The sequence below is a fragment of the Salmo trutta genome, chromosome 32 (assembly GCF_901001165.1).
Source record: "Salmo trutta chromosome 32, fSalTru1.1, whole genome shotgun sequence".
NCBI lineage: Eukaryota > Metazoa > Chordata > Actinopteri > Salmoniformes > Salmonidae > Salmo > Salmo trutta.
The window spans coordinates 38,189,414-38,216,546 of NC_042988.1; the positions used below are offsets into that span (position 1 = coordinate 38,189,414).

The 27,133-nt window shown below is 42.2% G+C and overlaps 2 protein-coding genes and 1 long non-coding RNA gene across 3 annotated transcripts; 2 read left to right on the plus strand and 1 right to left on the minus strand.

Annotated features, from left to right (window-relative positions):
* Positions 1 to 1,102: 1,102 nt before the first annotated feature.
* On the minus strand, positions 1,103 to 3,426 carry LOC115171842 (uncharacterized). Its single transcript, XR_003871261.1, has 2 exons — positions 3,015 to 3,426; positions 1,103 to 1,337 (listed from the first exon to the last, which is right to left on the minus strand). It is a non-coding gene; the product is annotated as an uncharacterized LOC115171842 (long non-coding RNA).
* Positions 3,427 to 3,696: 270 nt separating this feature from the next.
* LOC115171841 (inward rectifier potassium channel 16-like) lies at positions 3,697 to 19,289 on the plus strand. Its single transcript, XM_029729022.1, has 2 exons — positions 3,697 to 3,865; positions 17,772 to 19,289. Exon 2 carries the CDS (start codon positions 17,815 to 17,817, stop codon positions 18,964 to 18,966), a length of 1,152 nt encoding a protein of 383 aa, XP_029584882.1. The 5' UTR covers positions 3,697 to 3,865; positions 17,772 to 17,814; the 3' UTR covers positions 18,967 to 19,289.
* A 746-nt stretch (positions 19,290 to 20,035) lies between these two features.
* On the plus strand, positions 20,036 to 26,875 carry LOC115171843 (inward rectifier potassium channel 2). The gene is made up of 2 exons (XM_029729023.1): positions 20,036 to 20,200; positions 24,581 to 26,875. The coding sequence occupies exon 2, from the start codon at positions 24,859 to 24,861 to the stop codon at positions 26,242 to 26,244; it is 1,386 nt and encodes a 461-aa protein (XP_029584883.1). The 5' UTR covers positions 20,036 to 20,200; positions 24,581 to 24,858; the 3' UTR covers positions 26,245 to 26,875.
* Positions 26,876 to 27,133: the final 258 nt, after the last annotated feature.

Below are 27,133 nucleotides of genomic sequence, written 5' to 3' on the forward strand. Positions count from 1 at the left end.
CTAACCACTAGGCTACGCTGCCGCCCCAAAGACATGAAATGCTTCACAGAGTTCAAGTAAAAGACACATCTCAACATCAACTGTTCAGAGACTGTGTGAATCAGTCATTCATGGTCGAATTGCTGCAAATAAACCACTACTAAAGGACACCAGTAATAAGAAGAAACTTGCTTGGGCCAAGACACATGAGCAATGGACATTAGACCGGTGGAAATCTGTCCTATTATCTGAAGTCCAAATTAGATTTTTATTTCCAACCACCTTGTCTTTTTTATTTATTTTGATTTATTTCACCTTTATTTAACCAGGTAGGCAAGTTGAGAACAAGTTCTCATTTACAATTGCGACCTTTGTGAGACTCAGAGTCGGTGAACAGATGTGTTGTTCCCTCCATGAAGCATGGAGGAGGTGTGATGTTGTGATGGTGCTTTGCTGGTGACACTGATTTATTTAGAATTCAAGGCACACTTAACCAGCATGGCTACCACAGCATTCTGCAGCGATACACCATCCCATCTGGTTTGCTCTTAGTGGGACTATCATTTGTTTTTCAACAGGACAATAACCCTAAACACACCTCCAGGCTGTGTAAGCGCTATTTGACAAAGGAGAGTGATGGAGTGCTGCATCAGATGACCTGGCCTCCACAATCAGCCGACCTCAACCCTATTAAAATAGTTTGTAATGAGTTTGACCGCAGAGGGAAGGAAAAGCAGCCAAAGGGTGCTCAGCATATGTGGAAACTCCTTCAAGACTGTTGGAATAGCATTCCTCATTAAGCTGGTTGAGAGAATGCCAAGGCAAAGGGTGGCTTCTTATAAGAATCTAAAATATATTTTGATTTGTTTAACACTTTTTTGGTTACTACATGATTCCATGTGTTATTTCATAGTTTTAATGTCATTTTTCTACAATGTAGAAAATAGTAAAAATAAAAACCCTTGAATGAGTAGGTGTATCACTTGCGATGTACCGGTAGGTCGGTATGAAATAGAGGTTGCCGGTTTCACATTCATGCACAGCACCTGGTTTCAGTCAGAGTATCTGTTAAGCGGAGCAGCACAGGGGAACCCAAGAGCAGACTCAGAGCAGGAAACAGGGATGAATGAACCAAGATATTTATTGTAACACAGGGAGAGATGAAGTGCAGATCCAGGGAAGCTTGGATGAGTTGTAGAAAACCAGATGTGGAGGCTTGAGGTTGGAGTGAGCTGGGTTGGGACAGGGTAAACAGGTCTGGAGGGGAATCCAAGGAAGTGATGAGTTGAATCCATAACAGGGTAGCAGGGTGGTGAGATGTGGAACAGGAGACAGGAACCAGAGTCAGAGCGGCAAAACTGCAGTGAGAGGTGAAACAGTGTCAGGCAAGGAAATAGGCACAGCAGGATACAGGATCTTAAATAACAACAAATAGCTAGAAGCATGACTGACTGAACAGAGACTACGATCTGGCAGAGTAGTAGAAGTGGCAGGACAGAGTATTTGTAGAGGTCTTGATTATGGAACGGGTTGCAGCTGGTGGAAAACTGCTCTGACTCCAGCACACCTGTCTCCAACCACACAATCACACACAGAGGGAGAGAAGGAGAGGGAGAGAACTGGGGGAATGGCTGCAGGTCAAGGAGACACCGGATGTCCACTAGGGGGTGTAGCAGGAGCAGATGTGACAGTATCATTCTGTGTGCTGCCTTCCACTGGTTATATTAAGCCATCGAAGTCCTCCGGGGTGAAATGAGCAACGCATACAGTAGATGTGAGCACAGTTCCCTTACTCCAATATGCTCGCTTCAACTCGACAAACAGGTCCCACTTCAAAACTAGCTTCTCGTTTTTGTGCCACAAATGAGTCGTAACCCTGACCTGACCTGAATCAGTCAGAGGTGTCCAGCACACTGCCAAATATTGTACAAATTGATTGGGCCTGAACCATCCCCTCTCCAGCCCAGTTCCTCTGAAGCTATTGCTACTGAAATACAACTGTTACACTTACAGTAGTAGATGTGTCAGGGTTTGGGCAGAGAAACTCAACTAACTTGGTATATCCTCTCTGACCAATTTTATAAACAAATATTGTAAATGGATTGATGTGGATTGTAGTGATGTTCTGGGGATTTAGAGATATCTATTTTTTTTTATGCTAGACAGTGAACTAAAGTATTTCATATATTGTATAGATCAATAAAAATCAAAGAAGGCTATTAAAAAACATTATTTTTACTAGTATAATGTGTATCCCTCAGTTTTATGTCATTGGTGCTACTGCCTTGAAAATCACTGATTACAAAGATACAGTGTACAAGGACCTTGATCATTCTCACCAGTGGGGAGGGCTCTATATTAAATATCATTATTAGTTAATCATACCATTTTAGTTGGTCATAAATGTGTTGGGTCTAAACACAAAGTTTCACATGATGTTAGTCCGTTTAAATGAAGGGAAATAACATACTCCTACTGTTGGCACAAAGTTATCATAATGGTAAAATAATTATAAAAAGTCATCATATGAGTTGATTTAATATGGGAAGATGTACCCAAATACATTTTAAATAAAAAATGTTTCGCCTGTCTGTGTGCTTGTCTCCACCCCCCTCCAGGTGTCGCCCATCTTCCCCATTATCCCCTATCCCTGTGTATTTATACCTGCGTTCTGTTTGTTTGTTGCCAGTTCGTTTTGTTTCGTGAAACCTACCAGCATTTGTTCCCCTGCTTCTGTCTGTTCTTGCTCCTGTATTCTAGTCCTTCCCGGTTTTGACCGTTCTGCCTGCCCTGACCCTGACTGTCGTTCTATACCTTGCCCCACCTCTGTGGATTATTGACCCCTGCTTACCCCTACCCTGAGACTGTCTGCCGTTCTGGACCTTTGCACCCTCTCTGGATTACTGACCTCTGCCTCCCTTGACCTGTCGTTTGCCTGCCCCTGTACGAGAAATCAACTTTTGTTTCTTTGACACTGCATCTGGGTCATACCTGAAACCTGATAATGTGACTGTGTGTTGAATCCGCTTTACTACCTTAGGTCCAGGCCCAGCTCAGTCATGACTCCCATGGTCGTCCAAGCAGATTAGTATTCATTCAAAGTGATAACCCAAAAATAAATATATACCGCCCCAAAAATAAAATATACAGAGGCATGCCTGAACTAAAGAGGTTAACTAACACAAAATAACTCCAAATACTGGCAGGCCGAGAGACAGCTGGTCACAGATTGCCAATCAATCTTGATCGCTACCACCTGTTGTGCTTATCAAGGCTTCCTGGCAGAGCCTTTGACCAGGTTGGTGCTGCCATGGGGATGGGGTGTGGAAGTGTATCCTGGTAGTGTGTTGCCTAACGGTGTGCTAACACTAAACTAACCCCCACATCATAACAGGATAAATTCTCTAAAACATCCCAAGAAGTAAAAACAGAAGCATGGGATGTCCCCACGCAGGAGTTTTCATTCACCAAATGACCTTTTCCTGCTCAGGTCACTCATGGTGAGGAAAACTTCCTGGCCCTATGCCAACTGCAATAAAACGTGTTTCAACAAAGCCTTCTTCCATATTGAAAATCGAAATAGCATAGACATCTAGCAAGGAAACTTTAATTTGTCTGTAAATATATTACACCGGTCATAAAATCTTATGGATCGACACAATAGGGTTTTTCTCTGGGGTGGTGTGATTGGTCCCATATCATCAGACTCAATGACATAGGACTTTGCCTCTGGGCCAGTCCTGCCCTCAGAGGGTCACACTCACCTGTAAATAGGTTATAAATGAGAGACTGACCGTAACAACTCTTAGCAGCCCGGATTTACCTGTTTGTCTGTGTTGCGTCTGTGAAAACAACCTCACGTCTCAAACACACACCTACGACTGAAGTAAGTGTCTTATCATTAAGTAACAGAAATTAGATAAGGTTTGACTTTTTTATACAGGCAGTGTTGTATCCAAGTGATTTTTGGTTTCTTCTTTCTGGGCTAATTGTGGTGAGTTTTTATGTGGAAACATTTTGGAATGGTGTGTGTGTGGCAGGCACGGTTGTGTTTGTGTAAAGAGGATATTTTCTTGTCTTTCACCCACACATTCAGTTTCTGTAAAAATGTGTCAGTGGAGCGTTTGTTACAGGTTAATCTAAACATACCATCTTTATACTCAGCTAATTATACAACAAAAGTCTAATGTTTCAATTTAAGTTAACATTTCTGAATCAGTACTTTTGATAGGGGGACCCAAACTGAGCAAATAAATGTGGTTACACTTTATTTGGATACTCCATCTGTAGATGATCTGTAGACTATCAGTAATATTTCAACTAACTATCTACAACCATAACCCTAGCTCTAACCCTAACCTTAACCCTTATTCTAACCCTAAACTTAACCTTTACTTTAACCCTAGCTCTAACCCTAACCTTAACCCTTATTCTAACCCTAACCTTAACCCTTATTCTAACCCTAACCTTAACCCTTATTCTAACCCTAACCTTAACCCTTATTCTAACCCTAAACTTAACCTTTACCTTAACCCTTATTCTAACCCTAACCTTAACCCTTATTCTAACCCTAACCTTAACCCTTATTCTAACCCTAACCTTAACCCTTATTCTAACCCTAAACTTAACCTTTACCCTAACCCTTATTCTAACCCTAACCTTAACCCTTATTCTAACCCTAAACTTAACCTTTACCCTTTACCCTACCTTAACCCTAACCCTAACCCTAACCCTTATTCTAACCCTAAACTTAACCTTTACCTTAACCCTTATTCTAACCCTAACCTTAACCCTTATTCTAACCCTAAACTTAACCTTTACCTTAACCCTTATTCTAACCCTAACCGTAACCTTTGCAAGCAATTGCTAAACAACAGAGTTTGTTGATAGTGTGACCATCTGTCGAGCATCTACAGATGGATAATCCAGACATTCCAAATAGTGTGACTGTAAGTTTTGTTTTGAAATAGGCTACTGGAACCTGAAGACCTTTCCAAATGTGTTAGTTCTTGTAAATTAATACACAGTTGCAAAACAGGAGGTGTAAAATAGTTTTTTGTGATGTCATTAACCAGTGGTGGAAAAGTATCCCATTGACATACCTGAGTAAAAGGAAAGATACCTTAAAACCTGTTAAGGACAGATGTTCCGCTAGCGGAACGCCTCACCAATATCCAATGATAGAGCGTGGCGCGAATTACCAACACCTCAAAAATCCAAAAACTTCAATTTTTCAAACATATGACTATTTTACACCATTTTAAAGACAAGACTCTCCTTTATCTAACCACATTGTCTGATTTCAAAAAGGCTTTACGGGGGAACAAAATGGCGCCGTAGAGAGAACACGGTGTTTCAGCGAGCTCACGCGGTATTCGTAAATTTATATCCTTACATTAATCTCCTAGCTTGAAAAAGTGGTAGAATTGGCTTAATAAGTTACCCTACAATGAGTCTTGGCGACTATTTCTCAAAAAATCTCCGACAACATGCCCAACAGAGCTACTAAGAAGTCGACCAAAACCGTCATCCCTGTAGAGGTGCAGGAGGAGCTAGCTAACGTTAGCGAATCTAACAACATTGCGGATCCAGGCACAATGGACCTGGTGATTCAAAGGATGACAGATAACATTACTAAAGTGATCGATATTAAGATAAGAACGGTCCTGGAAGCAATAGCAGGCCATTCAGCTGAACTACAGAGGGTTGTCAAACGTGTTGATGAGGCGGAAGGAAGAATTGCTACTGTGGAAACTTCAACTACATCCATGGACACTAAGATAAAAGCACTTGAGAAGCAGGTGCGCGAAATGGCGGAGCACATTGACGACTTGGATAATCGAGGACGCAGATGCAATATCCGTGTTGTGGGACTCCCGGAAAATTCTGAAGGGACACGTTCAGTAATATTTTTTGAGGAATGGATCCCTGGCTACCTACAAATGGACACTAAGGCTGGTTGTGTGAAGCTAGACAGAGCACATCGCTCTCAAGCACCGATACCCGGTCCCAATCAGCGCCCACGACCAGTGGTTATAAAGTTCCACAACTTTACCGACAAGCAGCGCGTCATGGATGCGGCTAGAAACATCGGTTCTGACGGTAGTCAACGTAAAGGTCCAAAGGTCTCATTCTTCAATGATTATTCCACAGCGGTTGTACGAAGGCGCAAAGCGTTTGATGAGGTGAAGGCTCGACTCAAGAGAATGAAGATCGACTACGCACTGCTGTACCCGGCCACATTGAAGATTATGGTCAACGGATCGCCTAAAAAACTCTACACATCTGAAGAGGCTGCTGCGTTTATTGACTCTCTCGGGTAAATAACCTTAAGCTGCACCTCCGCAGCATAGGATAACGTCTTATTTTATTTTGAATCTGATCATGAAACAGTGGTGTAAGTTCTCATGTGCTCCTGTTCAGTAATATTCGTATCGGTATTATTTTTCTTGCTAAAGTAACTGCCGCCGTAGCTCAGACTGAGATATGTGTGAACCTATATTGGTGCCCAGGCTTGGTTTTAGGTGGAAGAGCCTCAATCTTCTTCTATTGATTTTAATTTCCACATATATAAAGGATGAGGCTATTGAGTGGCAATACGGACTTAAGAGTCTACATTGGAAAGTTGAAATCCCCTGCATGTTAGCTAGTGGGAAAACCCCCTTTTGGATTTTTACATGTTTATTTTTTGGGTTTTGTATAGTTCAATTTCAGGGTTCATATCGTTTGTTTACGCTCAGTGAGATAGAGGAGAGTTCAACACATGGAAAAAGGTACCACCCCATTTTTACAGTAAGATTCAGTCTGGATATTGAATGGTCAAAGCGCAATGGCAGGTAACAGACTACGTGTATGTACATGGAACATTAGAGGGAGCCATAACCCCATTAAAAGGAAGAAGATACTATCCTTTTTGAAAAAAGAAAATATTGATATTGCCCTGTTACAAGAAACCCATTTGAATGATAAGGAGCATCTGAAATTACAACAAGGGGGGTTTGGTCAAGTGTATTTTTCATCATTTACATCCAGAAGTAGAGGTGTAGCAATTCTTGTGAAAAAGAACCTGCCACTTAAGGTCTTGAAGTGTGTGAAAGATAAATTGGGTCGCTTTGTTATAATTAATGGTACTTTACAAGGGCAGAGCATTTCCATAATGAATATTTACTTCCCCCCTGCCCACCCCCCTGACTTCCTCACTAAGGTATTTCTAGACTTTTCAGAATTAAACTCAGACACTGCAGTGGTCGGAGGGGATTTTAATTGTTTGTTGAACCCCCTTATTGATAAGCTTCCCAGTGGTATAGCCTCGCTCTCTCCTCAAGCTAAGTCACTTACAGCCATTTGTGATGATCTGGGGTATGCTGATGTTTGGAGAGCTTTTCATCCCTCCAACAGAGAGTTCACTTTTTTCTCTGCACCTCATGGATGTCAGACTAGAATAGATTACTTTTTTATGCCCAGGACGTCGCTGCAGTCTGTTTTATCCGCTAGGATAGGAAGCATAGTCATATCTGATCATGCGGAGGTGATCCTGGACATAAAACTCAACGGGGCATTCAATCAGTCAAGACATTGGAGGTTGAATACAACCATTCTTAAAGACCATACATTCACATCATATTTTATTACAGAGTTTAAAGCATTTTTCTCTATTAACTCTCAATCAACAGATAACCCCTCACTCCTTTGGGAAACCTGTAAGGCGTACGCCAGGGGTCTGATTATGTCATACACAGCCACTAAGAGGCGGAAAAAGCGTGAAAAGCAAAAAACACTAGAGGGTGAATTGGGAACTAAAGAGAAGGACTACATTAAAACTCCCACTCCTGCCCTATTAAAGGAAATAGCAGTCATTAGATCAACGCTGGACTCCCTCCTAACACAGGACGCTGAAAAGAAAATGAGATTTGTCAAGCAAAAGCTATATGAACATGGCGATAAGCCAGGAAAGTACTTGGCGTACCTAGCTAATAAGAGAGCTGACTCACAGTCAATTGCGGCTATTACTGATTCTGATGGCAATCATTTATATGAAAATAAATTGATAAATGACTCATTTAAGACATTTTATGCAAATCTTTACGCCTCAGAACTGCCAAATGACGCACCCAAGTTAATGGAGAACTTCTTTTCTAAGATTGAGCTCCCTACTATCTCCGAAGAACAGAAGTCTCTCCTTAATGCCCCTATTACTGAGGAAGAGATAATGTCCGCAATTAAGAATCTGCAAAATGGTAAGGCCCCAGGACCGGACGGGTTTTGTAGTGAGTTCTATAAAGAGTTCCATGGCCTGATCCTTGAGCCATTGCGTGATATGTTTAACCACTCATTTTCAAATGACCAGCTCCCCCAAACGCTGCGAGAAGCCAACATATCACTTATTCTCAAAAAGGGAAAATGTCCGGAGTCTTGTTCCTCGTACAGACCAATTTCCCTTCTGAATGTGGATAGAAAATTGCTTTCTAAAATCCTAGCCACAAGATTAGAGGACTCACTGCCACTAATTGTGAAAGGAGACCAAACTGGCTTCATTAAGGGACGTAGGTCATGTAACAATGTCAGACGGCTCCTTAATGTAATTGAAGTCTACCAACAAAGTGCTATGGATGGTCTTGTGCTCTCCCTAGATGCTGAGAAAGCATTTGATCGTGTGGAGTGGTCTTACCTATTCTTTGCTCTAAATAAATTTGGTCTGGGGGACAACTTTATAAAATGGGTGAAAGTTTTATATGATGATCCTCAGGCTGCTGTCCTTACTAATGGACTACGGTCAAATAGCTTCTCTATACACAGAGGTACCAGACAGGGCTGTCCTCTGTCCCCCCTCCTATTTGCACTTGTTATGGAACCACTGGCCGAGGCCATCAGGGTAACGCCTGCTATACAGGGGCTGCTCATTGGTGATGTTCACCATAAAATAAGCTTGTATGCTGATGATGTCCTGATATTCATTTCTAATCCCGAGACTTCAATCACATCTCTGATTAACACTATTGAGTTATTCAGCGAATTCTCAGGCTACAAGATTAACCTAACTAAATCAGAGGCTATGCCACTTGGTAACCTTCACTCTGTACCTAACACTTCTCCCCCCTTCCCTTTTAAATGGTCTCCCTCAGGTTTTACGTATCTGGGTATATTTGTAACTCCTAAATTCCAACAAATGTACAAAGCCAATTTTGTTCCCTTGTTTGACACAATAAGACAGGATCTGGAGCGCTGGAACTCTCTTCCGATTTCATGGTTGGGTAGAATATCCCTCTTGAAAATGAACATTTTACCTAGGCTACTTTACCCAATCCAAATGATCCCAGTATTACTCTCCAATAAGGTAATAAAGGATGTAAATGGATGGCTAAGTTCCTTTATATGGAGTAAACGCAAGCCAAGACTTAAGATGGCAATATTGCAGCTGCCAAATTCTATGGGTGGCTTGGATCTACCCAATATCAGGCTCTATCAGTGGTGTGCCCACCTATGTTATATCTCAGACTGGATCACAAACGATGACTCCTCTATTTGGTTAGACATTGAGACTTCTCTTTCAAACTACCCTTTACAGGACCTTTTGTTTCTCACAAGTTTCAAGTCTGTAAAAGATCGCTGTAACAACCCCATTACACTTAACACACTCAAAGTATGGAGGTCAGTTCAACGTTTCCTGGGAAGGTCCAAACTAACCTCTGCTCTTACCCCAATTCTTAACAACCCAGATTTTGTCCCAGGATTGCTGGATGCTGGCTTTAACGTTTGGCTTAATAAGGGCATACGCAGACTAAATGACTTATTTGCGGATAAGATTTTATTGTCATTTGAGCAGATGGTCGAGAAATATCAACTCCCAAAGCAGGACTTTTTCCGTTTCCTACAAGTAAGACACTATATTCTGAAGAGCACCACCTTAATTGGTAACCCTGATATGTCTGTCATTGAAAGAATGCTTTTTTCCCCACAAAGGAAAATGTCTGTAAGTCTGTTTTATGATGCTTTAAGGTCCTTTTCCGCTGTCGACACACAGAGAGTGAAACAAGTGTGGGAGAAAGAACTGTCTGTTACCATTGACGAAGAGATGTGGGAGGACATTTGGAAATATGCAAAAACAATATCTATATGTAATCGTACTAGAGCAATTCAATTAAGAATAATACACAGATTGCATATATCCCCAAATCGCAGACATGCATTTAGCCCCGCTTCCTCCTCTCCTCAGTGTCTCAAATGTAAAACTGATACAGGCACCCTAACACATTGTTTATGGTCATGTCCCAAAATACAAAGATATTGGTCTGGTGTTCTGCAAGAGATTGAAAAGATCCTAGGGGTCGATCTAGAATTGGACCCAGTTTCTCTACTGTTAGGTCTCCCTAGTAGGCATGTAACTTCTGTGGGTAAGAGGAGGCTTTACAACATCCTCACCTTCGCAGCGAGAAAAAACATACTTTTACAGTGGATTAGTGATAAGGTTCCCTCTATTAAAGATTGGCATAAGATACTATTTGAATGGGTCCCGCTGGAATATCTGACATGTACATTGCACTCTAAGACAGATCAGTTCTACAAAGTATGGGAACCTTACCTAAATTACCTAGAACCTGAAGTATCAGCTATTATGCTGCAAGGATTCTCTTAGAATGGTGATCTATGTATTCCAGAATTACACTGTACGGTCCGTGTGAGGAACTCAACTTCTTGGTTTAAACTGAGCATTTTATTTTATTTATTTATTATGTCTTTATTGTTATTTTTTTCTGTTTATGTTTGTTTAAAATGTATGTATTGAGGGATGCAATGGGGGGGATGGGGTGAGAGAAGCGGGGAGAGGGAAACGGTGGGTGTGTGTGTACGTGCGTGCATACATACGGATATGTGTAAGCGAGTGCTGTTTTTTTTTGCCTTGTCTTTGTTGTTGTATCTCTTGATATGGGTGAAAATTGTGAAACTCCAATAAAAAATACTGTTACAAAAAAAAGGCTTTACAACGAAAGCAAAACATTAGATTATGTCAGGAGAGTAGCCAGCCAGAAATAATCACACACCCATTTTTCAAGCTAGCATATAATGTCACAAAAACCAAAACCACAGCTAAATGCAGCACTAACCTTTGATGATCTTCATCAGATGACACTCCTAGGACATTATGTTATACAATACATGCATTTTTTGTTCCATCAAGTTCATATTTATATCCAAAAACAGCATTTTACAGTAGCGGTGAAATTCAGATTTTTTTCTTCTCTGAAATGCTTCCGGTGAACAACGTTACAATTTACAAAATTACTATTCGAAAACATTGGTAAATTATAATATTGTCATTCAAATAATTATAGTTTAACATTTCGTAAATGCTACTGTATTGCCAGATTTCAAAATAACTTTACTGGGAAATCACAAGTTGCAATAAACCGGGTGCTGTGCTAAGAACAATAGGCTAGGCTATATAGGTTAGCATCATCTTGTAACCATGTAATATCAATAATGCTATTGTCAATAATCCCTTACCTTTGATTATCTTCATCCATTGGCACTTCCAGGAATCCCAGGACCACAACAAATGTGGTTTCTTTTGACAAAGTTCATAATTGATGTCCAAATAACTCCAAGTTGTTCCATGTTGTTAGCGCTTCGGTGGCTACTAAAAAGTAGCGCGGGGGGGGTGGGAAGTCACGGCGAAAAGTAAAAAAAGTAAAAAAAATAATCTATTTACGTTCGTTCAAACATGTCAAACGTTGTTTAGCATCAATCTTTAGAGCCATTTTTAACCTGAAACATCAGTAATGTTTGAACCCGACCTCTCCTGTGTCTAGAAAAACGTTTTTGAAAAATGTCTCGCGTCACATGATTGCGCAGGTGCAGGCAATAATGGAAGTGACGACATCCCAGGGACGTCAACTTCCCTGCATTCTAATTCGATCTCTGTTCATCATAGACGCTTCAAACAACTTTATAAAGATCGCTGACATCAAGTGGAAGCCGTAGGAGTTGCGAAATGAATCCGTTCTCACTGTGGTATCTATTAAACAATGACTCAAAAAATAGTACAGCCACAAAATTATTTTTTTCTCTCAGGTTTTCTCAGGTTTTTGCCTGCCATATGAGTTTTGTTATACTTACAGACACCATTCAAACAGTTTTAGAAAATTCAGAGTGTTTTCTATCCAAATCTGGTAATAATATGCATATCCTAGCTTCTGAGTTGGTGTAGGTGGCAGTTAAAAATGGGCACATATTTTTTTCAAAATTCTCAATACTGCCCCCTAGCAGCAAACTAGACGGCACTGTTTTTTATTTATTTGTATTTATGGAGAGCCAGGGGTACACTCCAACACTCAGACATCATTTACAAACGAAGCATGTGTATTTAGTGAGTCCACCAGAACAGAGGCAGTAGGGATGACCAGGGATGTTCTCTTGATAAGTGCGTGAATTGGACCATTTTCATGACCAGCTAAGCATTAAAATGTAACAAGTACTTTTGGGTGTCAGGGAAAATGTATGGAGTAAAAAATACATACATTTTATTTAGGAATGTAATGACGTAAAATTAAAAGTTGTCAAGAATATAAATAGTAAAGTACAGAGTAGTACCTTAAACTATTTTTACTTACAGTGCATTCAGAAAGTATTCAGACCCCTTGACTTTTTCCACATTTTGTTACGTTACAGCCTTATTCTAAAATGTATTAAATCTATTTTTTTCTCATCAATCGACAAACAATACCCCATAATAACAAAGCAAAAACAGGTTTTTAGAAATACAAATGAAAAACAGAAATACCTTATTTACATACAGTAAGTATTCAGACCCTTTGTTATGAGACTTGAAATTGAGCTCAGGTGCATCCTGTTTCCATTGATCATCCTTGAGATGTTTCTATAACTTGATTGGAGTCCACCTGTGGTAAATTCAATTGATTGGACATGAGTTGGAAAGACACACACCTGTCTATATAAAGTCCCACAGTTGACAGTGCATGTCATAGCAAAAACCAAGACATGAGGTTGAAGGAATTGTTCGTAGAGCTCTGAGACAGGATTGGGTCGAGGCACAGATCTGAGGAAGTGTACCAAAAAATGTCTGCAGCATTGAAGGTCCCCAAGAACACAGTGGCCTCCATCATTCTTAAATGGAAGAAGTTTGGAACCACCAAGACTCTTCCTAGAGCTGGACGCCTGGCCAAACTGAGCAATCGGGGGAGAAGGGCCTTGGTCGGGGAGGTGACCAAGATCCTGATAGTCACTGACAGAGCTCCAGAGTTCCTCTGTGGAGACGGGACAACCTTCCAGAAGGACAACCATCTCTGCAGCACTCCACCAATCAGGCTTTTATGGTAGTGGCCAGACGGAAGCCACTCCTCAGTAAAAGGCAAATTATAGCCCACTTAGGTGCCAAAAGGCACCTTAAGGACTCTCAGACCATGAGAAACAAAATTCTCTGGTCTGATGAAACCAAGATTGAACTCTTTGGCCTGAATGCCAAGCGTCACGTCTGGAGGAAACCTGGCACCATCCCTACAGTGAGGCATGGTGGTGGCAGCTTCATGCTGTGGGGATGTTTTTCAGCACCAGGGACTGGGAGACTAGTCAGGATCGAGGCAAAGATGAATGGAGCAAAGTACGGAGAGATCCTTAATGAAAACCTGCTCCAGAGCGCTCAGGACCTCAGACTGGGGTGAAGGTTTACCTTCCAAGAGGACAATGACCCTAAGCACACAGCCAAGACAACGCAGGAGTGGCTTCGGGACAAGTCTCTGAATGTCCTCGAGTGGCCCAGCCAGAGCCCAGACTTGAACCCGATCGAACATCTCTGTAGAGACCTGAAAATAGCTGTGCAGCGACGCTCCCCATCCAACCTGACAGAGCTTGAGAGAATCTGCAGAGAAGAATGAGAGAAACTCCCCAAATACAGGTGTGCCAAGCTTGTAACGTCATAACCAAGAATACTCAAGGCTGTATTTTCTGCCAAAGGGGCTTCAGAAAGTACTGAGTAAAGGGTCTGAATACTTATGTAAATGTGATATTTCATTTTTTATCTGTAAAAAATGTGCAAAAAAAATCTAAAAACTGTTTTTGCTTTGTCATTATGGGGTATTGTGTGTAGATGGGGGGGGGGGACAATTTTACGTAAAGTGACAAAATGTGGAAAAATACAAGAGGTCTGAATAATTTCCGAAGGCACCGTAAGTATTTTACATCACTGCCATTAATGATTATAAACCAGAGATAAGCATAAGTATTCAGACTCAATAAAGTCATAAATCCACTAGATGAAACACTTTTTAAAATATATTTTATTACATATGTTTAAAGGTAGACTTTGCTCTCACACAGTCAAATACAGTATCAGTATGTGCAGTATGTGCAGGGCTTTTCTTCATGCTGTTCACTGGGTGGTAGCCACGGGACCAAAACAGCAGAGAAGTTGAGCCTCACGCGTCACGCTGTTAGTTGTTGTGGAAATGTACCCAATAAGCTGTTTACTTTCTGCATCTCCGTCAAATCGATGAGTCTACCTATAAAGGACAGCATTGTAACTATAATGCTGTCCTTAAAGGACATGGAAGCATGGTCATTCATCTACAATTAGATTATCAACAATTATCTGAAATATTTAGAAGTCATAATTTTGCGTGCTGTACATATGCAATAATCAGAACTTAATGTCTTATCTCAGCTCACTGGTCACCATCGCAGCACCCACCCGTAGCACGCGCTCCAGCAGGTATATTTCACTGGTCACCCCCAAAGCCAATTCCTCCTTTGGCCGCCTTTACTTCCGTTTCTCTGCTGCCAATGACTGGAATGAACTGAAAAAATCACTGAAGCTGGAGACCCATACCTCCTTCACTAACTTTAAGCACCAGCTGTCAGAGCAGCTCACAGATCACTGCACATGTACATAGCCCATCCAACTACCTCATCCCCATACTGTTATTTATTGTTTTGCTCCTTTGCACCCCAGTATCTCTACTTGCACACTCATCTTCTGCACATCTATCACTCCAGTGTTTAATTGCTAAATTGAAATTATTTCACCACTATGGCCTATTTATTGTCTTACCTCCCTTATCTTACCTCATTTGCACACACTGTATTTAGACTTTTTTGTCTATTGTGTTATTGACTGTATGTTTGTTTATTCCATGTGGAACTCTGTGTTGTTGTTTGTGTCGCACTGCTTTGCTTTATCTTGGCCAGGTCGCAGTTGTAAATGAGAACTTGTTCTCAACTAGCCAACCTGGATAAATGAAACCAATTAAAAAGATATAGTTTAGCCAAATTACAAAATTACATATTGGTTTCCTTACCCTGTAAACCAGGGGTGTTAAACTCATTCCATGGAGGGCCTAGTGTCTGCTATTTTTTGTTTTTTCTTTCAATTAAGACCTAAGCAACCTGGTGAGGGGAGATCCTTACTCATCAGTGACCTTACTTCATCAATCAAGTACAGGGGAAAACCCACAGACAATCGTGGATTGGGCTTTTCACTTGCTGTAAGCAGTCTATGGACAAGGTATGACAGCAATCAATGTGTTGGTTTTGTTTACCTGGCCACTATTTACAAATGCTAACTTCTTAGCTTTTGTGACACAAATCCAATGCAAGTCAATAGTCTTGATATTAGCATTTTTTACTGGGTAAGGAAAACAGTATGTAAATTAGTAATTTGGGTAAATATCCCTTTTATCATGTCATTGTACGCATTCGTGGGAGTTTGTTTGGTGAGATTGTTTGTGCTGTAAAGAAAAACAAAAATGCTGCAATAAACGGGTATACTGTTATTGGAGAACGTTTGGCCTTCGAGTAAGCCATATTTCTACGTACCCAGTGTCAGATGAACTGGTGGATACCATTTTTCTGTCTCTGCGTGCAGTATTAAGAAAGTTAGAGGTATTTTTGTGAGCCAATGCTAACTAGCGTTAGCGCAATGGCTAGAAGTCTGCAGGCACGGTAGCCTACACTAGCGCTAGAGACATCATACTGCACGCAGAGACTTTAATATGGTATCCACGAGTTCATCTGACCCTGGGTACGTAGAAAAACAGCCTACTTGCCAGAATCTAGCTGTATCCCTGTAAAGATGGACTTTTATGGAAACATTTAGAGGAGAACGCTATTCGTGGTAAATGCAGGATAATAATTTATCCTCAAAGTCAAAAGAGCTTAGTAACTACACAGAGCTCAGGGTTATAGTTAATGACCCAATACAATTATTCTCAATACAGGGAAAGAGAAGTTGGAACGGACTCTAGACTGACAGTGTTTAAGAATTCAGTTGCTTATGAATTGGCACCTTTATTGCGATATAATGGCACCTGTTAGCTGACTCATCATTAATATAGTCACCAGGTTAGCTCAGTCATTTAAAGTATGATGAACACACTGTAGGTGTGAAGAAAGTAATACGTGCTGAGTATTTAACGAAAGGCATAGTTAGCTGTTTTAAAGTTGCAGCTTGTAAGTAAAAAAAAGTAGCAAGTAAAAACAAAAAAAGCTACATTGTAAATATTATAATGATGCTTGACACAGAAACACAGGTTTTGTGAACTTCTCAGTTCAGTGTGTCATCCACCTCAAGTAATCTTAATTGTAGCAGTGTTTTAAATAGACATGCACATTGTCCTCTGTTTTCCGTTGTTCTGGGGCAGAGCAGGGTAAAACATTTTAATCAGACAGGCCAAGTCTGTCTGATTAAAATGAGGTCCTTTCCTGGTAAGAAACAAGGATGATCTCTTTCCCCCCCCAGCCTAAATCCTAGTTGAATCTTTCTAGACGTGTTCTGATAATGCCCAGATCAAAGGGTGAAAGGATCAATACTTGGACTAGGTGAGGGATTTAAGGTCTATTCCCATGGTTACTGTTGATCTGTGAGGTATAATACAATCCGTAGCTCAGTAAGATGGCATGGTGAAACTATACCAGGAAAGACTGGTTTTTACCAGAAAACTCTTCAATGTTTACATTGAGAGTCGCTAGATCAAGTTTGAGGGCACAATGAAGAAGGCTCCAGTTTTTCAAAGTATCCCGTCTAGAAAAACCTGCAATGAAGGAAAGTACAACCTTTCAAATGACGTTAAACTTTTGTTGCCAATGGGAATAGGCAATGCATGTGCTGTGGTTGTATAGCATGTTAGGACAAATGAATGGAACTTTCTGGATGACTAGTGAAGCCAACACAAAGGAAGGGAAAACCCAGAAGTTTCTCTCCTTTTGGCTGTCTTGGTTACAGTAATCACACTGCACATGAGGTTTCACAAAGGCATGTTCATTTGTCAACATCTGATTTTGCCTTTCATTTTGACTCATCCTGTCTTCATTACCGTAAAATTATGGAAAATATTTATTGAAATGAATGAATGTGGATATAATTTGGACTATCATTGAATGTAATCGCACAGCTTTTTACTGTGTTCCCCCTAGCAAATCACAGTTCTCGTCAATAATCAGCCAACAAGATAATAATGTGTTTTCACAGCATGGGCATGACATTGTCACGGTCATTCAGGTGCTGATAGCCTCAGGCAAGGTGTGACCTAGCCTGTTTACTCAAACATGGAGGGTTCTCTTCAACAAACACAGAGGAACCTGATGACATTAAGCTGGCTTGTAATAGAGATGGTCTCTCACCAATAACATCCTTTCCTAACCTAAACCCTTGTAAAAAGAGACTAAACTAGACCTAATAAAAACAGTTAACTTTACGTGTACTTCTACCTATAGGACTGTGTACAGTATATATCATTTTTTGTTTTACTAATCCCACTAACCTCACAAATATATATATTTTGCAGGGGGAGGCACGGCACAAGAGCCCTTGTCAAAATAAGTCCAGGCATGGACCAGCAGCAGTGTATCATCGATACCCACCACATCACGACACACACCATGGGCAGAGGACATCTTGGCCGGGGGGAGGGGGAGAAGAGACTCCGCTACATGCTAAAGGACGGTAGCTGCCCCGTGGTGTTCCACCAGTCCCCGGGCCAGTGGAGCTTCTTCCTGGCCGACATCTTCACCACGCTTGTGGAGCTCCGCTGGAGGGTCATGCTCCTCATCTTCTGCCTCTCCTACATCCTCTCCTGGCTCTTCTTCAGCCTCCTCTACTTCCTGATCGCCTACGTCCACAAAGACCTGGAGGACCATGACACGGCTCCATGTGTGGCGAACGTCCGCAGTTTCACCTCCGCCTTCCTGTACTCCATGTCGACCCAGGCGACTATCGGCTACGGTTTCCGGGTGATGACGGAGAACTGCATGGTGGCCATCGTGGTGGTGACTATCCAGGCCCTGATGAGTTGCTTCATCGACACAGTCGTCATCGGCATCACCGTGGCCAAAATGGCGTGCGCGAGCAAGAGGGCGCAGACAGTGGGCTTCAGCAGCTGCGCCGTGGTCAACGCGCGCGACGGCGCCCTGTGCCTTGTGTGGCGCATCGCCGACTTCCGCAGGAACCACATCCTGGAAGGCACCGCCCGGGCGCAGCTGGTCCGCCCCATGAAGCACCCCTCTGGGATGATCTCTGTGACTTACCAGGACCTAGACATCCAGAGTAGACACCTCATCCTGGCCACCCCGGCCAGCATCGTTCACAAGCTGGAGCCTGGGAGCCCCCTCTACAGCCTGGGACCAGACAGCTTGACGGAGGAGGACTTTGACCTGATAGTCTCCTTCACCTACACCGGTGACTCCACAGGCATCCTGCACCAGACACGCACGTCTTACACCCCGGCGGACATCCGCTGGGGCCAGCGCTTCCAGGACATGGTGCAGGTGGGGAGGAGGCACTACAAAGTAGACTATGCCCTGTTTCATCAGACCACCTGTGTGCAGACACCCGTGGTCAGTGCCCAGGAGAGTGACAGGGGGAGACCGCCGACCACGGAGTCTGTCGTCCAATCGCAGCAGCCGTTTGTAAGATCGAGCAGGAAATTCCGGAGGTCCTTGGCTGATGTCAGTAAAGAGGTGGTTCAGGAGGCGTGGCTCTGATGACGCTGTGATAATCCCAAAACAGCAGAGACAGATAACTACATTATGGTATTATTACATTATCGTTATGTAGTACATTATCGCACAGGACTTCAGTAAAGGACTTGAGTAAGTGTAATAGGGTAGTTTCATTGTAAATAACTATTTTATATCATATTTTATACTCCTTTGTAATTTCCTTTATGAATGTAATAATTGAACTAAATGTTATTTTCTATCAGTTAAATAAACAAAGCGTTCATTGTTGAAGTCACATCTGATGTACGAGGTCTGGCCTCATTTGAACGTCTTTGTTGTGATGGACAGACTGCACCAAATTTAAAATAAATATACTTTTTTTCTGATGTGATGGTCATAAAGTTTTATTCAAATACAAAAATACCTCCATGTTTCTTTAGTGGAAAGTCAAAAAGATGAAGATTATTGTGCATTGTAGTGAATAGTCATATGCAATATATTTACAGTTCCATTCTAAACCATGTGTTTAATTCAACCTACATCACATTCTACACTGGGGTTAAATCACATAGCTGTTGGTTATCACTGACTACTGCGCCAGTACCTCTATATCACCACCGTGTGTTCAGTGTGTGTGTTCAGTGTGTGTGTGTGTGTTCAGTGTGTGTGTGTGTGTGTGTGTGTGTGTGTGTGTGTGTGTGTGTGTGTGTGTGTGTGTGTGTGTGTGTGTGTGTGTGTGTGTGTGTGTGTGTGTGTGTGTGTGTGTGTGTGCGTGTGTGTGTGTGTGTGCGTGCGTGCTGTACTGTAGACTGGTATACCCAAAAAAGTATATAAGATGACTTAATAAACTATTACTTAGTGTAAGGTTGATTAAAATAAAGCATATATTTTTTAAATAATGTATATTATTATAACAAAATTGTAGTATTATTTTTAATTGCCCTTTAATCAGTCTATTATTATAATTGTGTGCGCGCATGGGCTTTGAACATGATGAACTATTTGATGCTGGAGTCCAAACAAGCGCTGTAGCTTTCTATTGGTCGACTACAACGACAGGGCGGGGGATAGGCACATGTGTTTTCAAAGTCCGCCCGTGCAAAGCAAAGTATCTTCAGTGATTGCTGAAGAGGTTGATGGCAGTAATTACGATGTCTATCCGGATATCAAATATGAATGGTGGAACCCAAATATGGATATTAACGCAAAAACCTACCTGAATGCATGGGATGTATTAGAATAAATTACCGCTGATTTACTCTCGAAAGATCAACAGGTAAACAATGTCCGGTTACTTTGTTCTAACGGTGCAACCGTGAATAACGAGTCTTCTGTATAATGTTAGCCTACAAATTGAACCGGGCATAGCCTACTTTATTTCTACAAAGAGTGATGATCTAAAATATAACCAGAGGCCCAGACAGTGTTCATGCAAAAATATTGTTATTTATTTCAGTTTTACTGTCTTTGATGAGGCTGTCTCATATTTGTAGTGTTCAACAAGCACTTTTTTCGATATACTTCAGAGAGTTAGGGAGTTAATTTAATCTTCTGTGGGTTATAGGCTACTAATTGTGTGGGTATCGATGCGTCAGCGAGATTCAAGTATGTTTAATTTACGCAACTCATATCCAATGAATAGCCGAGGTAGTGCTCCCTTATCAATTGGAAAGTGTATTGACTTGACAACGAAACATAAACCGTTACTTTCTCCCTTTAGTGCACCTGTCACGCAGAGAAAAAAGCAGCCTGTAGGCCAGCCCAGGTTGATATGATTATGCCCAGTAGCCTATGCCCATTGCTTCAGAAAATAAATAAATATATTATATATATATATATATATAATCAATTGATCAGTGTTTATTAATCGCTGTTTCTTATAGTGTGTTTCTGTATTTGATTATTCCATTGGCCGTTATAGACCTATGCATAAATTATGACAGTCGGCCTAGCCTACCTAAATAAATTAGGCTACACGTATTTGATTATGATCCGAATTTAAAGTTAGACTAGGAAAAATATTTATCTCAATCATATTGTTAATTCTGAACAACATGATTCAAAACAACTAATTAAAGCCAACTGTCAACCCTGACATCCCATAGTAGCAGGTCATTCCATAATGAATGGTGCTGCAGTGCTGCTGAATATTGGATAGAAATGATTGATCTATTCTTTGCAATAATATCTTTTTTTAAAGGAGCAGGTTTATGTAACCAGTTTCCATCTGTCTCAGCTGGTGCTGTCCTAATTGCACGCAGGCTAAATAAACAGTTGCAGTCTGTGTGGTGCAGCTAAGCCCAGTGTATACAGTCACACTGATGACTTGGTTAGATAAGGGTTGATGTGGAATCTAATGAACGGACTTCATAATGACAGTCTGTGTGGTGCAGCTAAGCCCAGTGTATACAGTCACACTGATGACTTGGTTAGATAAGGGTTGATGTGGAATCTAATGAACGAACTTCATAATGACAGTCTGTGTGTTGCAGCTAAGCCCAGTGTATACAGTCACACTGATGACCTGGTTAGATAAGGGTTGATGTGGAATCTAATGAACGGACTTCATAATGACAGTCTGTGTGGTGCAGCTAAGCCCAGTGTATACAGTCACACTGATGACCTGGTTAGATAAGGGTTGATGTGGAATCTAATGAACGGACTTCATAATGACAGTCTGTGTGGTGCAGCTAAGCCCAGTGTATACAGTCACACTGATGACCTGGTTAGATAAGGGTTGATGTGGAATCTAATGAACGAACTTCATAATGACAGTCTGTGTGGTGCAGCTAAGCCCAGTGTATACAGTCACACTGATGACCTGGTTAGATAAGGGTTGATGTGGAATCTAATGAACGGACTTCATAATGACAGTCTGTGTGGTGCAGCTAAGCCCAGTGTATACAGTCACACTGATGACCTGGTTAGATAAGGGTTGATGTGGAATCTAATGAACGAACTTCATAATGACAGTCTGTGTGTTGCAGCTAAGCCCAGTGTATACAGTCACACTGATGACCTGGTTAGATAAGGGTTGATGTGGAATCTAATGAACGGACTTCACAATGACACATTTCATTTGAGGAAAGTGATTGGGTGTAACTGAGGCGTGCTGTTTGTTGATTTCCACCCCAGTCTTATTTGTTGTCCCTGACCTTTTGAACTCAGTAGGCAGTATCAGTTTGATACTGTAACCAGCGTCTTTGCCGGTGTCTGATGTTCATGTTCTTGGTCTGTCGTATTATGTCAGTGTGTATGTATACAGGATATCTTTCCATTGGTTTATCCTTTCCTCATTCCGTTTGTTTTAGCCTTGAGTCAATGCATTTAGTTGTGTTGGGGTTGTGGTACAGCGCAGGTATTGGTAGATGGTCAGTGGGGCCAAATGACTTGTTAGATAGCAAGGAAGCATAGTGATTATGAGGTGGTTGCGGTCTGATTTGGCCTGTTAATTGTAATAGGGTGTGGTGTGTGGTGGTGTAGTTAGTTAGCTGGAGAAGATTAGGACGTCCCATAAGAGGCTGGTTCACTGTGAATGAGCTTCCATCTCTCTCAGGATAGTAGGCCTGGCCTATGGGTCATAGGTTGCTACATGAAATATTCACCGAAAACCTTATGAACTGCAGATGTAAAAAATAGATACGAGTAATTTTTATTTTGTTGTTTTATTCCAGGTGTTTCACTGATCTAGTGGTATCTCAAGAGTTTAGCTGTTTTATGTGTTCAACACAAACATGATGGATTGATCATGATAAATTACATTTTAAGTAGGACTTCGTCCATGTAAACTAAATTCTTGTTTAATTACTTTTTTTGTTGAAGGAGAGTATTGTATATGAAAATAAAAGGGGATGCAGAAAGGTGGGAGGGATAGTTTGGAAGGTGGAGTTGGGGACTAAACCCCAGTCTCCGGCGGGAACAGTATATATGCATAGCGCCCCAGGAGTTCTAACAAATGAAGCCCCAAACTCCCAATAGTACATCATGCAGATCAACACTAGTTTCTATTCCTAGTCAACCAGACGGTGACATCACTGGATGAGCAAAACAGAGATGAGGGACTTGGATGAGATGGAGCTTTCAAGACAACTGGGAACTCTGGGAAAAAAATCATGATGTCAGTGATCTTCATGTCGGAAAGATGCCTGAGTTTCCCGACTTGGAATTCCAAGTTGGATGCTTGTTTTTTTCCCCCAGAGTTCCCTGTTGTCTTGAACGCACCTCTGTGCGTTTTCAAAGTCACATTCAGTAAAGAGTGCAATATTTTCAAGGGATAATTAAAAGAGTTAAATTATACACACTGATTTCTTCTACTTTAGAGCTTTTATCTTTTACAATCAAAAGGCCTACTTAGTGTAAATCAATTGGTAATAGCCTACTCTAAATACCAAGCGTTTATGCCAAGGGAATTTGAGAGTGCGGACACGTATTCACTATCCAATATATTTCAATGGACAAGACAGATCACACCTCGTAACGAGAGACAAATGTGTCTTTTCAACCCGCAAGGGCCAACCAAAATAACCACAGAGTGCAACCGACTGCCTCTCACACGGGACTTCATCCAAATAACATCTTGACCTTCTCTCTGTGACAGTGGTTCAAATCACTGGTAGTTGTTTTGGCATTAGGGTGGAAGTATGCCGGCAGATAATAATTCATACCCTGTGGTGTGTTCTAATGGCTCTCTCAGGCCACACAAATGCAGTCGATAGTTACTTGCTTTTCTAGTTCAGTTGTCCTTGTTGCTCTGTTGCATGCACTGCAAGGTTATTGTTGCTTTAAAAGAGACCATCCTGTATAGAGCTTGTTTACAGACTGGCCCTTTAAACCTGATTACATAATTACGTTATAGAAGTTGTTGAGTTAAGAGTAGAAGAAGAAACTGAAGAGGTGTTATTCTATTCCGCTAGTAGATCATTGAAGATCCCACAGAAAATATTGACTAAAATATGTCTATTTAACTCTTACAGTGGGGGACAAGCACTTGACATTAGCACTATGTAAATAAAGAATTGGGGGGAAAATATCAAGTAAAAAGATATTGGGAAAAGGTATGATCACTGATCTTTTTTTGCAGAAACCCACATACATGGACACCACAGGAGAACAGCTTATAATAATGGACGGAACGGAGCAAATGGAATGGCATCAAACACCTGGAATCAATGTGTTTGATGTATTTGATACCATTCCACCTATTCCACTCCAGTCATTACCATGAGCCCGTCCTCCCCAATTCAGGTGCCACCAACCTCCTGTGATGGACACACATAGAGGTTCCTTTGTGCTCCAATGACTTGTTTGATTAACATGAACCTGATCTGTAATGTGACTTTCAATTGGCTGACCTAGCCTAATTAATACCAGCACTAAGCAGAGCAGAGAGGATCTGTTATCTTGTCAGCTGCCACAGAACTGGAATAAAAAATGTCTGTGATGTCTACAATCCCTGAGCCCAACGTTTACTTAAATATTCTAAAATGTACAGTAGAATGTATTTACTTCCGTGTGAATTGTCAAGTTGTGGTGCTGGAACCTTTGAGTGTTGAATGCATCATTTAGACAATAGGTTGAACGCCGCTGATCTTTCCTCGTGGTTCCACCAATTAGTCTTAATAACACAGACTTTCCTTTTTGCTTGTCCTTTCCGCAGCCCACTTCACTGATGAGGTCCACGACACCCATAAGAGAGGAGGACTGAGCAGGCCCCTCGCCAGCACGGCTCTCCTCTGGAGAAGCCTCGGTACAACAGCAGCTTTTCCCCATCCAACTCACTAGGACCCTGTAGTCCTGCCCTCCACATTTCCTGTCTTAGTGGGTCCCCGCGAGCGTTCAAAACTGTTTCTCCAACGCTTCTACCAAAAACTCAGACTGTTTTCCAGAGCAGAAGCAGCGGTTGGGCCCAGCTGCTCCTCCTCCCAGGGGGAAGCCATGGGGAGCGTGCGTAGCCACCGCTACAGCATTGTCTCCTCCGAGGAAGACGGCATGAAGCTGGCCGCCATCGCCGCCGTGCCCAATGGCTACGCCAACGGCACGGTGGCCAAGGTTCATGCGGCGCAGCAGCAGGCTGTGAGCCGCTTCGTCCAGAAGGACGGCCACTGCAACGTGCAGTTCATCAACATGAGCGAGAAGGGCCAGCGTTACCTTGCCGACCTGTTCACCACCTGTGTGGACATCCGCTGGCGCTGGATGTTGATCATCTTCTGCCTGTCCTTTCTCCTCTCCTGGCTCTTCTTCGGCTTCGTCTTCTGGCTGGTAGCGCTCTCCTACGGCGACCTGGAGAATGAGACGCAGATGTGCGTGTCCAACGTCAACAGCTTCACCGCCGCCTTCCTCTTCTCCGTGGAGACGCAGACCACCATTGGCTATGGCTACCGCTACGTGACCGAGGAGTGTCCCGTGGCCGTCTTCATGGTGGTCTTCCAGAGCATCTTCGGCTGCATCATCGACGCCTTCATCATTGGCGCCGTCATGGCTAAGATGGCCAAGCCCAAGAAGAGGAACGAGACGCTGCTCTTCAGCCACTACGCCACGGTGGCCATGCGGGACAGCAAGCTGTGCCTGATGTGGCGCGTGGGGAACCTGCGCAAGAGCCACCTGGTGGAGGCCCATGTGCGCGCCCACCTCCTCAGGTCGCGAACCACGGCCGAAGGCGAGTATATCCCCCTGGACCAGATGGACATCGACGTGGGCTTCGACAGCGGCGTCGACCGCGTCTTCCTGGTGTCGCCGATCACCATCGTCCATGAGATCGACGAGGACAGCCCCTTGTACGAGATGAGCAAACAGGAGCTGGAAACGTCCCAGTTTGAGATGGTGGTGATCCTGGAAGGTATGGTGGAAGCCACGGCCATGACCACCCAGTGCCGCAGCTCCTACGTGGCCAGCGAGGTTCTCTGGGGCCACCGCTTCGAGCCAGTCCTGTTCGAGGAAAATAACTACTACAAGGTGGACTACTCACGCTTCGAGAAAACCTACGAGGTGAGCAGCACGCCCCAGTGTAGTGCCAGGGACCTGGCCGAGAAGAAGTCTCTGGTCGAGTGCTCCAACTCCTTCTGTTACGAGAACGAGGTGGCCCTTGAAAAAGTGGAGATGGAGGAGACGTTTGACGAGGAGAAAGAGGAGGATGGGGAGGAGAAGGAGAAGGAGGAGGTAAAAATGGAGGATCAGGGTGCTATTGAGAACGGCATTGAGAACGCAACACTGGAGGAGACAAACACAGACACAGTCTCTGTACATTCTGAACACAATCAGGATACCAGGAGTCTGACGATGCCTTCAGAAGCAAGGCCTCTAAGACGAGAATCAGAAATATGACTGCAGAGATGTTAGGGGGGAAATTCTAGATTAAATACTATTATGATAGGTTTGACCTTTGCTCCTAACGGCTGTCTGTACTACTGCAGGATGGCTTGACTGTGAGGTGAGTGTCATTTTCTGAGGAAGACACTAAGGCACAAGCGAATACAGAATTAACAGACCAGAGAAAATAATGCAATATTATTTATTCTCTTCACACAAGTCCCTCATCTGGTGGAAAGTGATGGTAGATTGACTGAGAGGAGTTGATGGCTCTTCTGGCCCGTGGCACTATAGGAATGAGACGGGTTAGGTAGCATTTTATACTGTGTGTGTGTGTGTGTGTGTGTGTGTGTGTGTGTGTGTGTGTGTGTGTGTGTGTGTGTGTGTGTGTGTGTGTGTGTGTGTGTTGGTGTGTGCGTGAGCCTTTGAAAGTTGCAAGAGAACATTAGAAAGTTGTCACATTGAGACACTCCACATGAAAAAATGATATATACCTATACTTTCGTAGTATTACTATATTTATATACTATAGTATTTACTGTGGTGTTCTTGCGGATCTGTCTGTAGTATACTGTGGTATTTACTATTGTGTTTTTGCAGACATTATTCTAGTATACTGTAGTATTTACTGTAGTGTTTTTGCAGACATTATTGTATTATACTGTAGTATTTACTATAGTGTTTTTGCAGACATTATTCTAGTATACTGTAGTATTTACTGTAATGTTTTTGCAGACATTATTGTATTATACTGTAGTATTTACTATAGTGTTTTTGCAGACATTCCTGTAGTATACTGTAGTATTTATTATAGTGTTTTTGCAGACATTACTGTAGTATACTGTAGTATTTACTATAGTGTTTTTGCAGACATTACTGTAGTATACTGTAGTATTTACTATAG

Bases quoted from the DNA above. Each gene is read 5' to 3' on its own strand.
- LOC115171841 (XM_029729022.1), top strand. From the start codon at position 17,815: ATGGACCAGCAGCAGTGTATCATCGATACCCACCACATCACGACACAC.
- LOC115171843 (XM_029729023.1), top strand. From the start codon at position 24,859: ATGGGGAGCGTGCGTAGCCACCGCTACAGCATTGTCTCCTCCGAGGAA.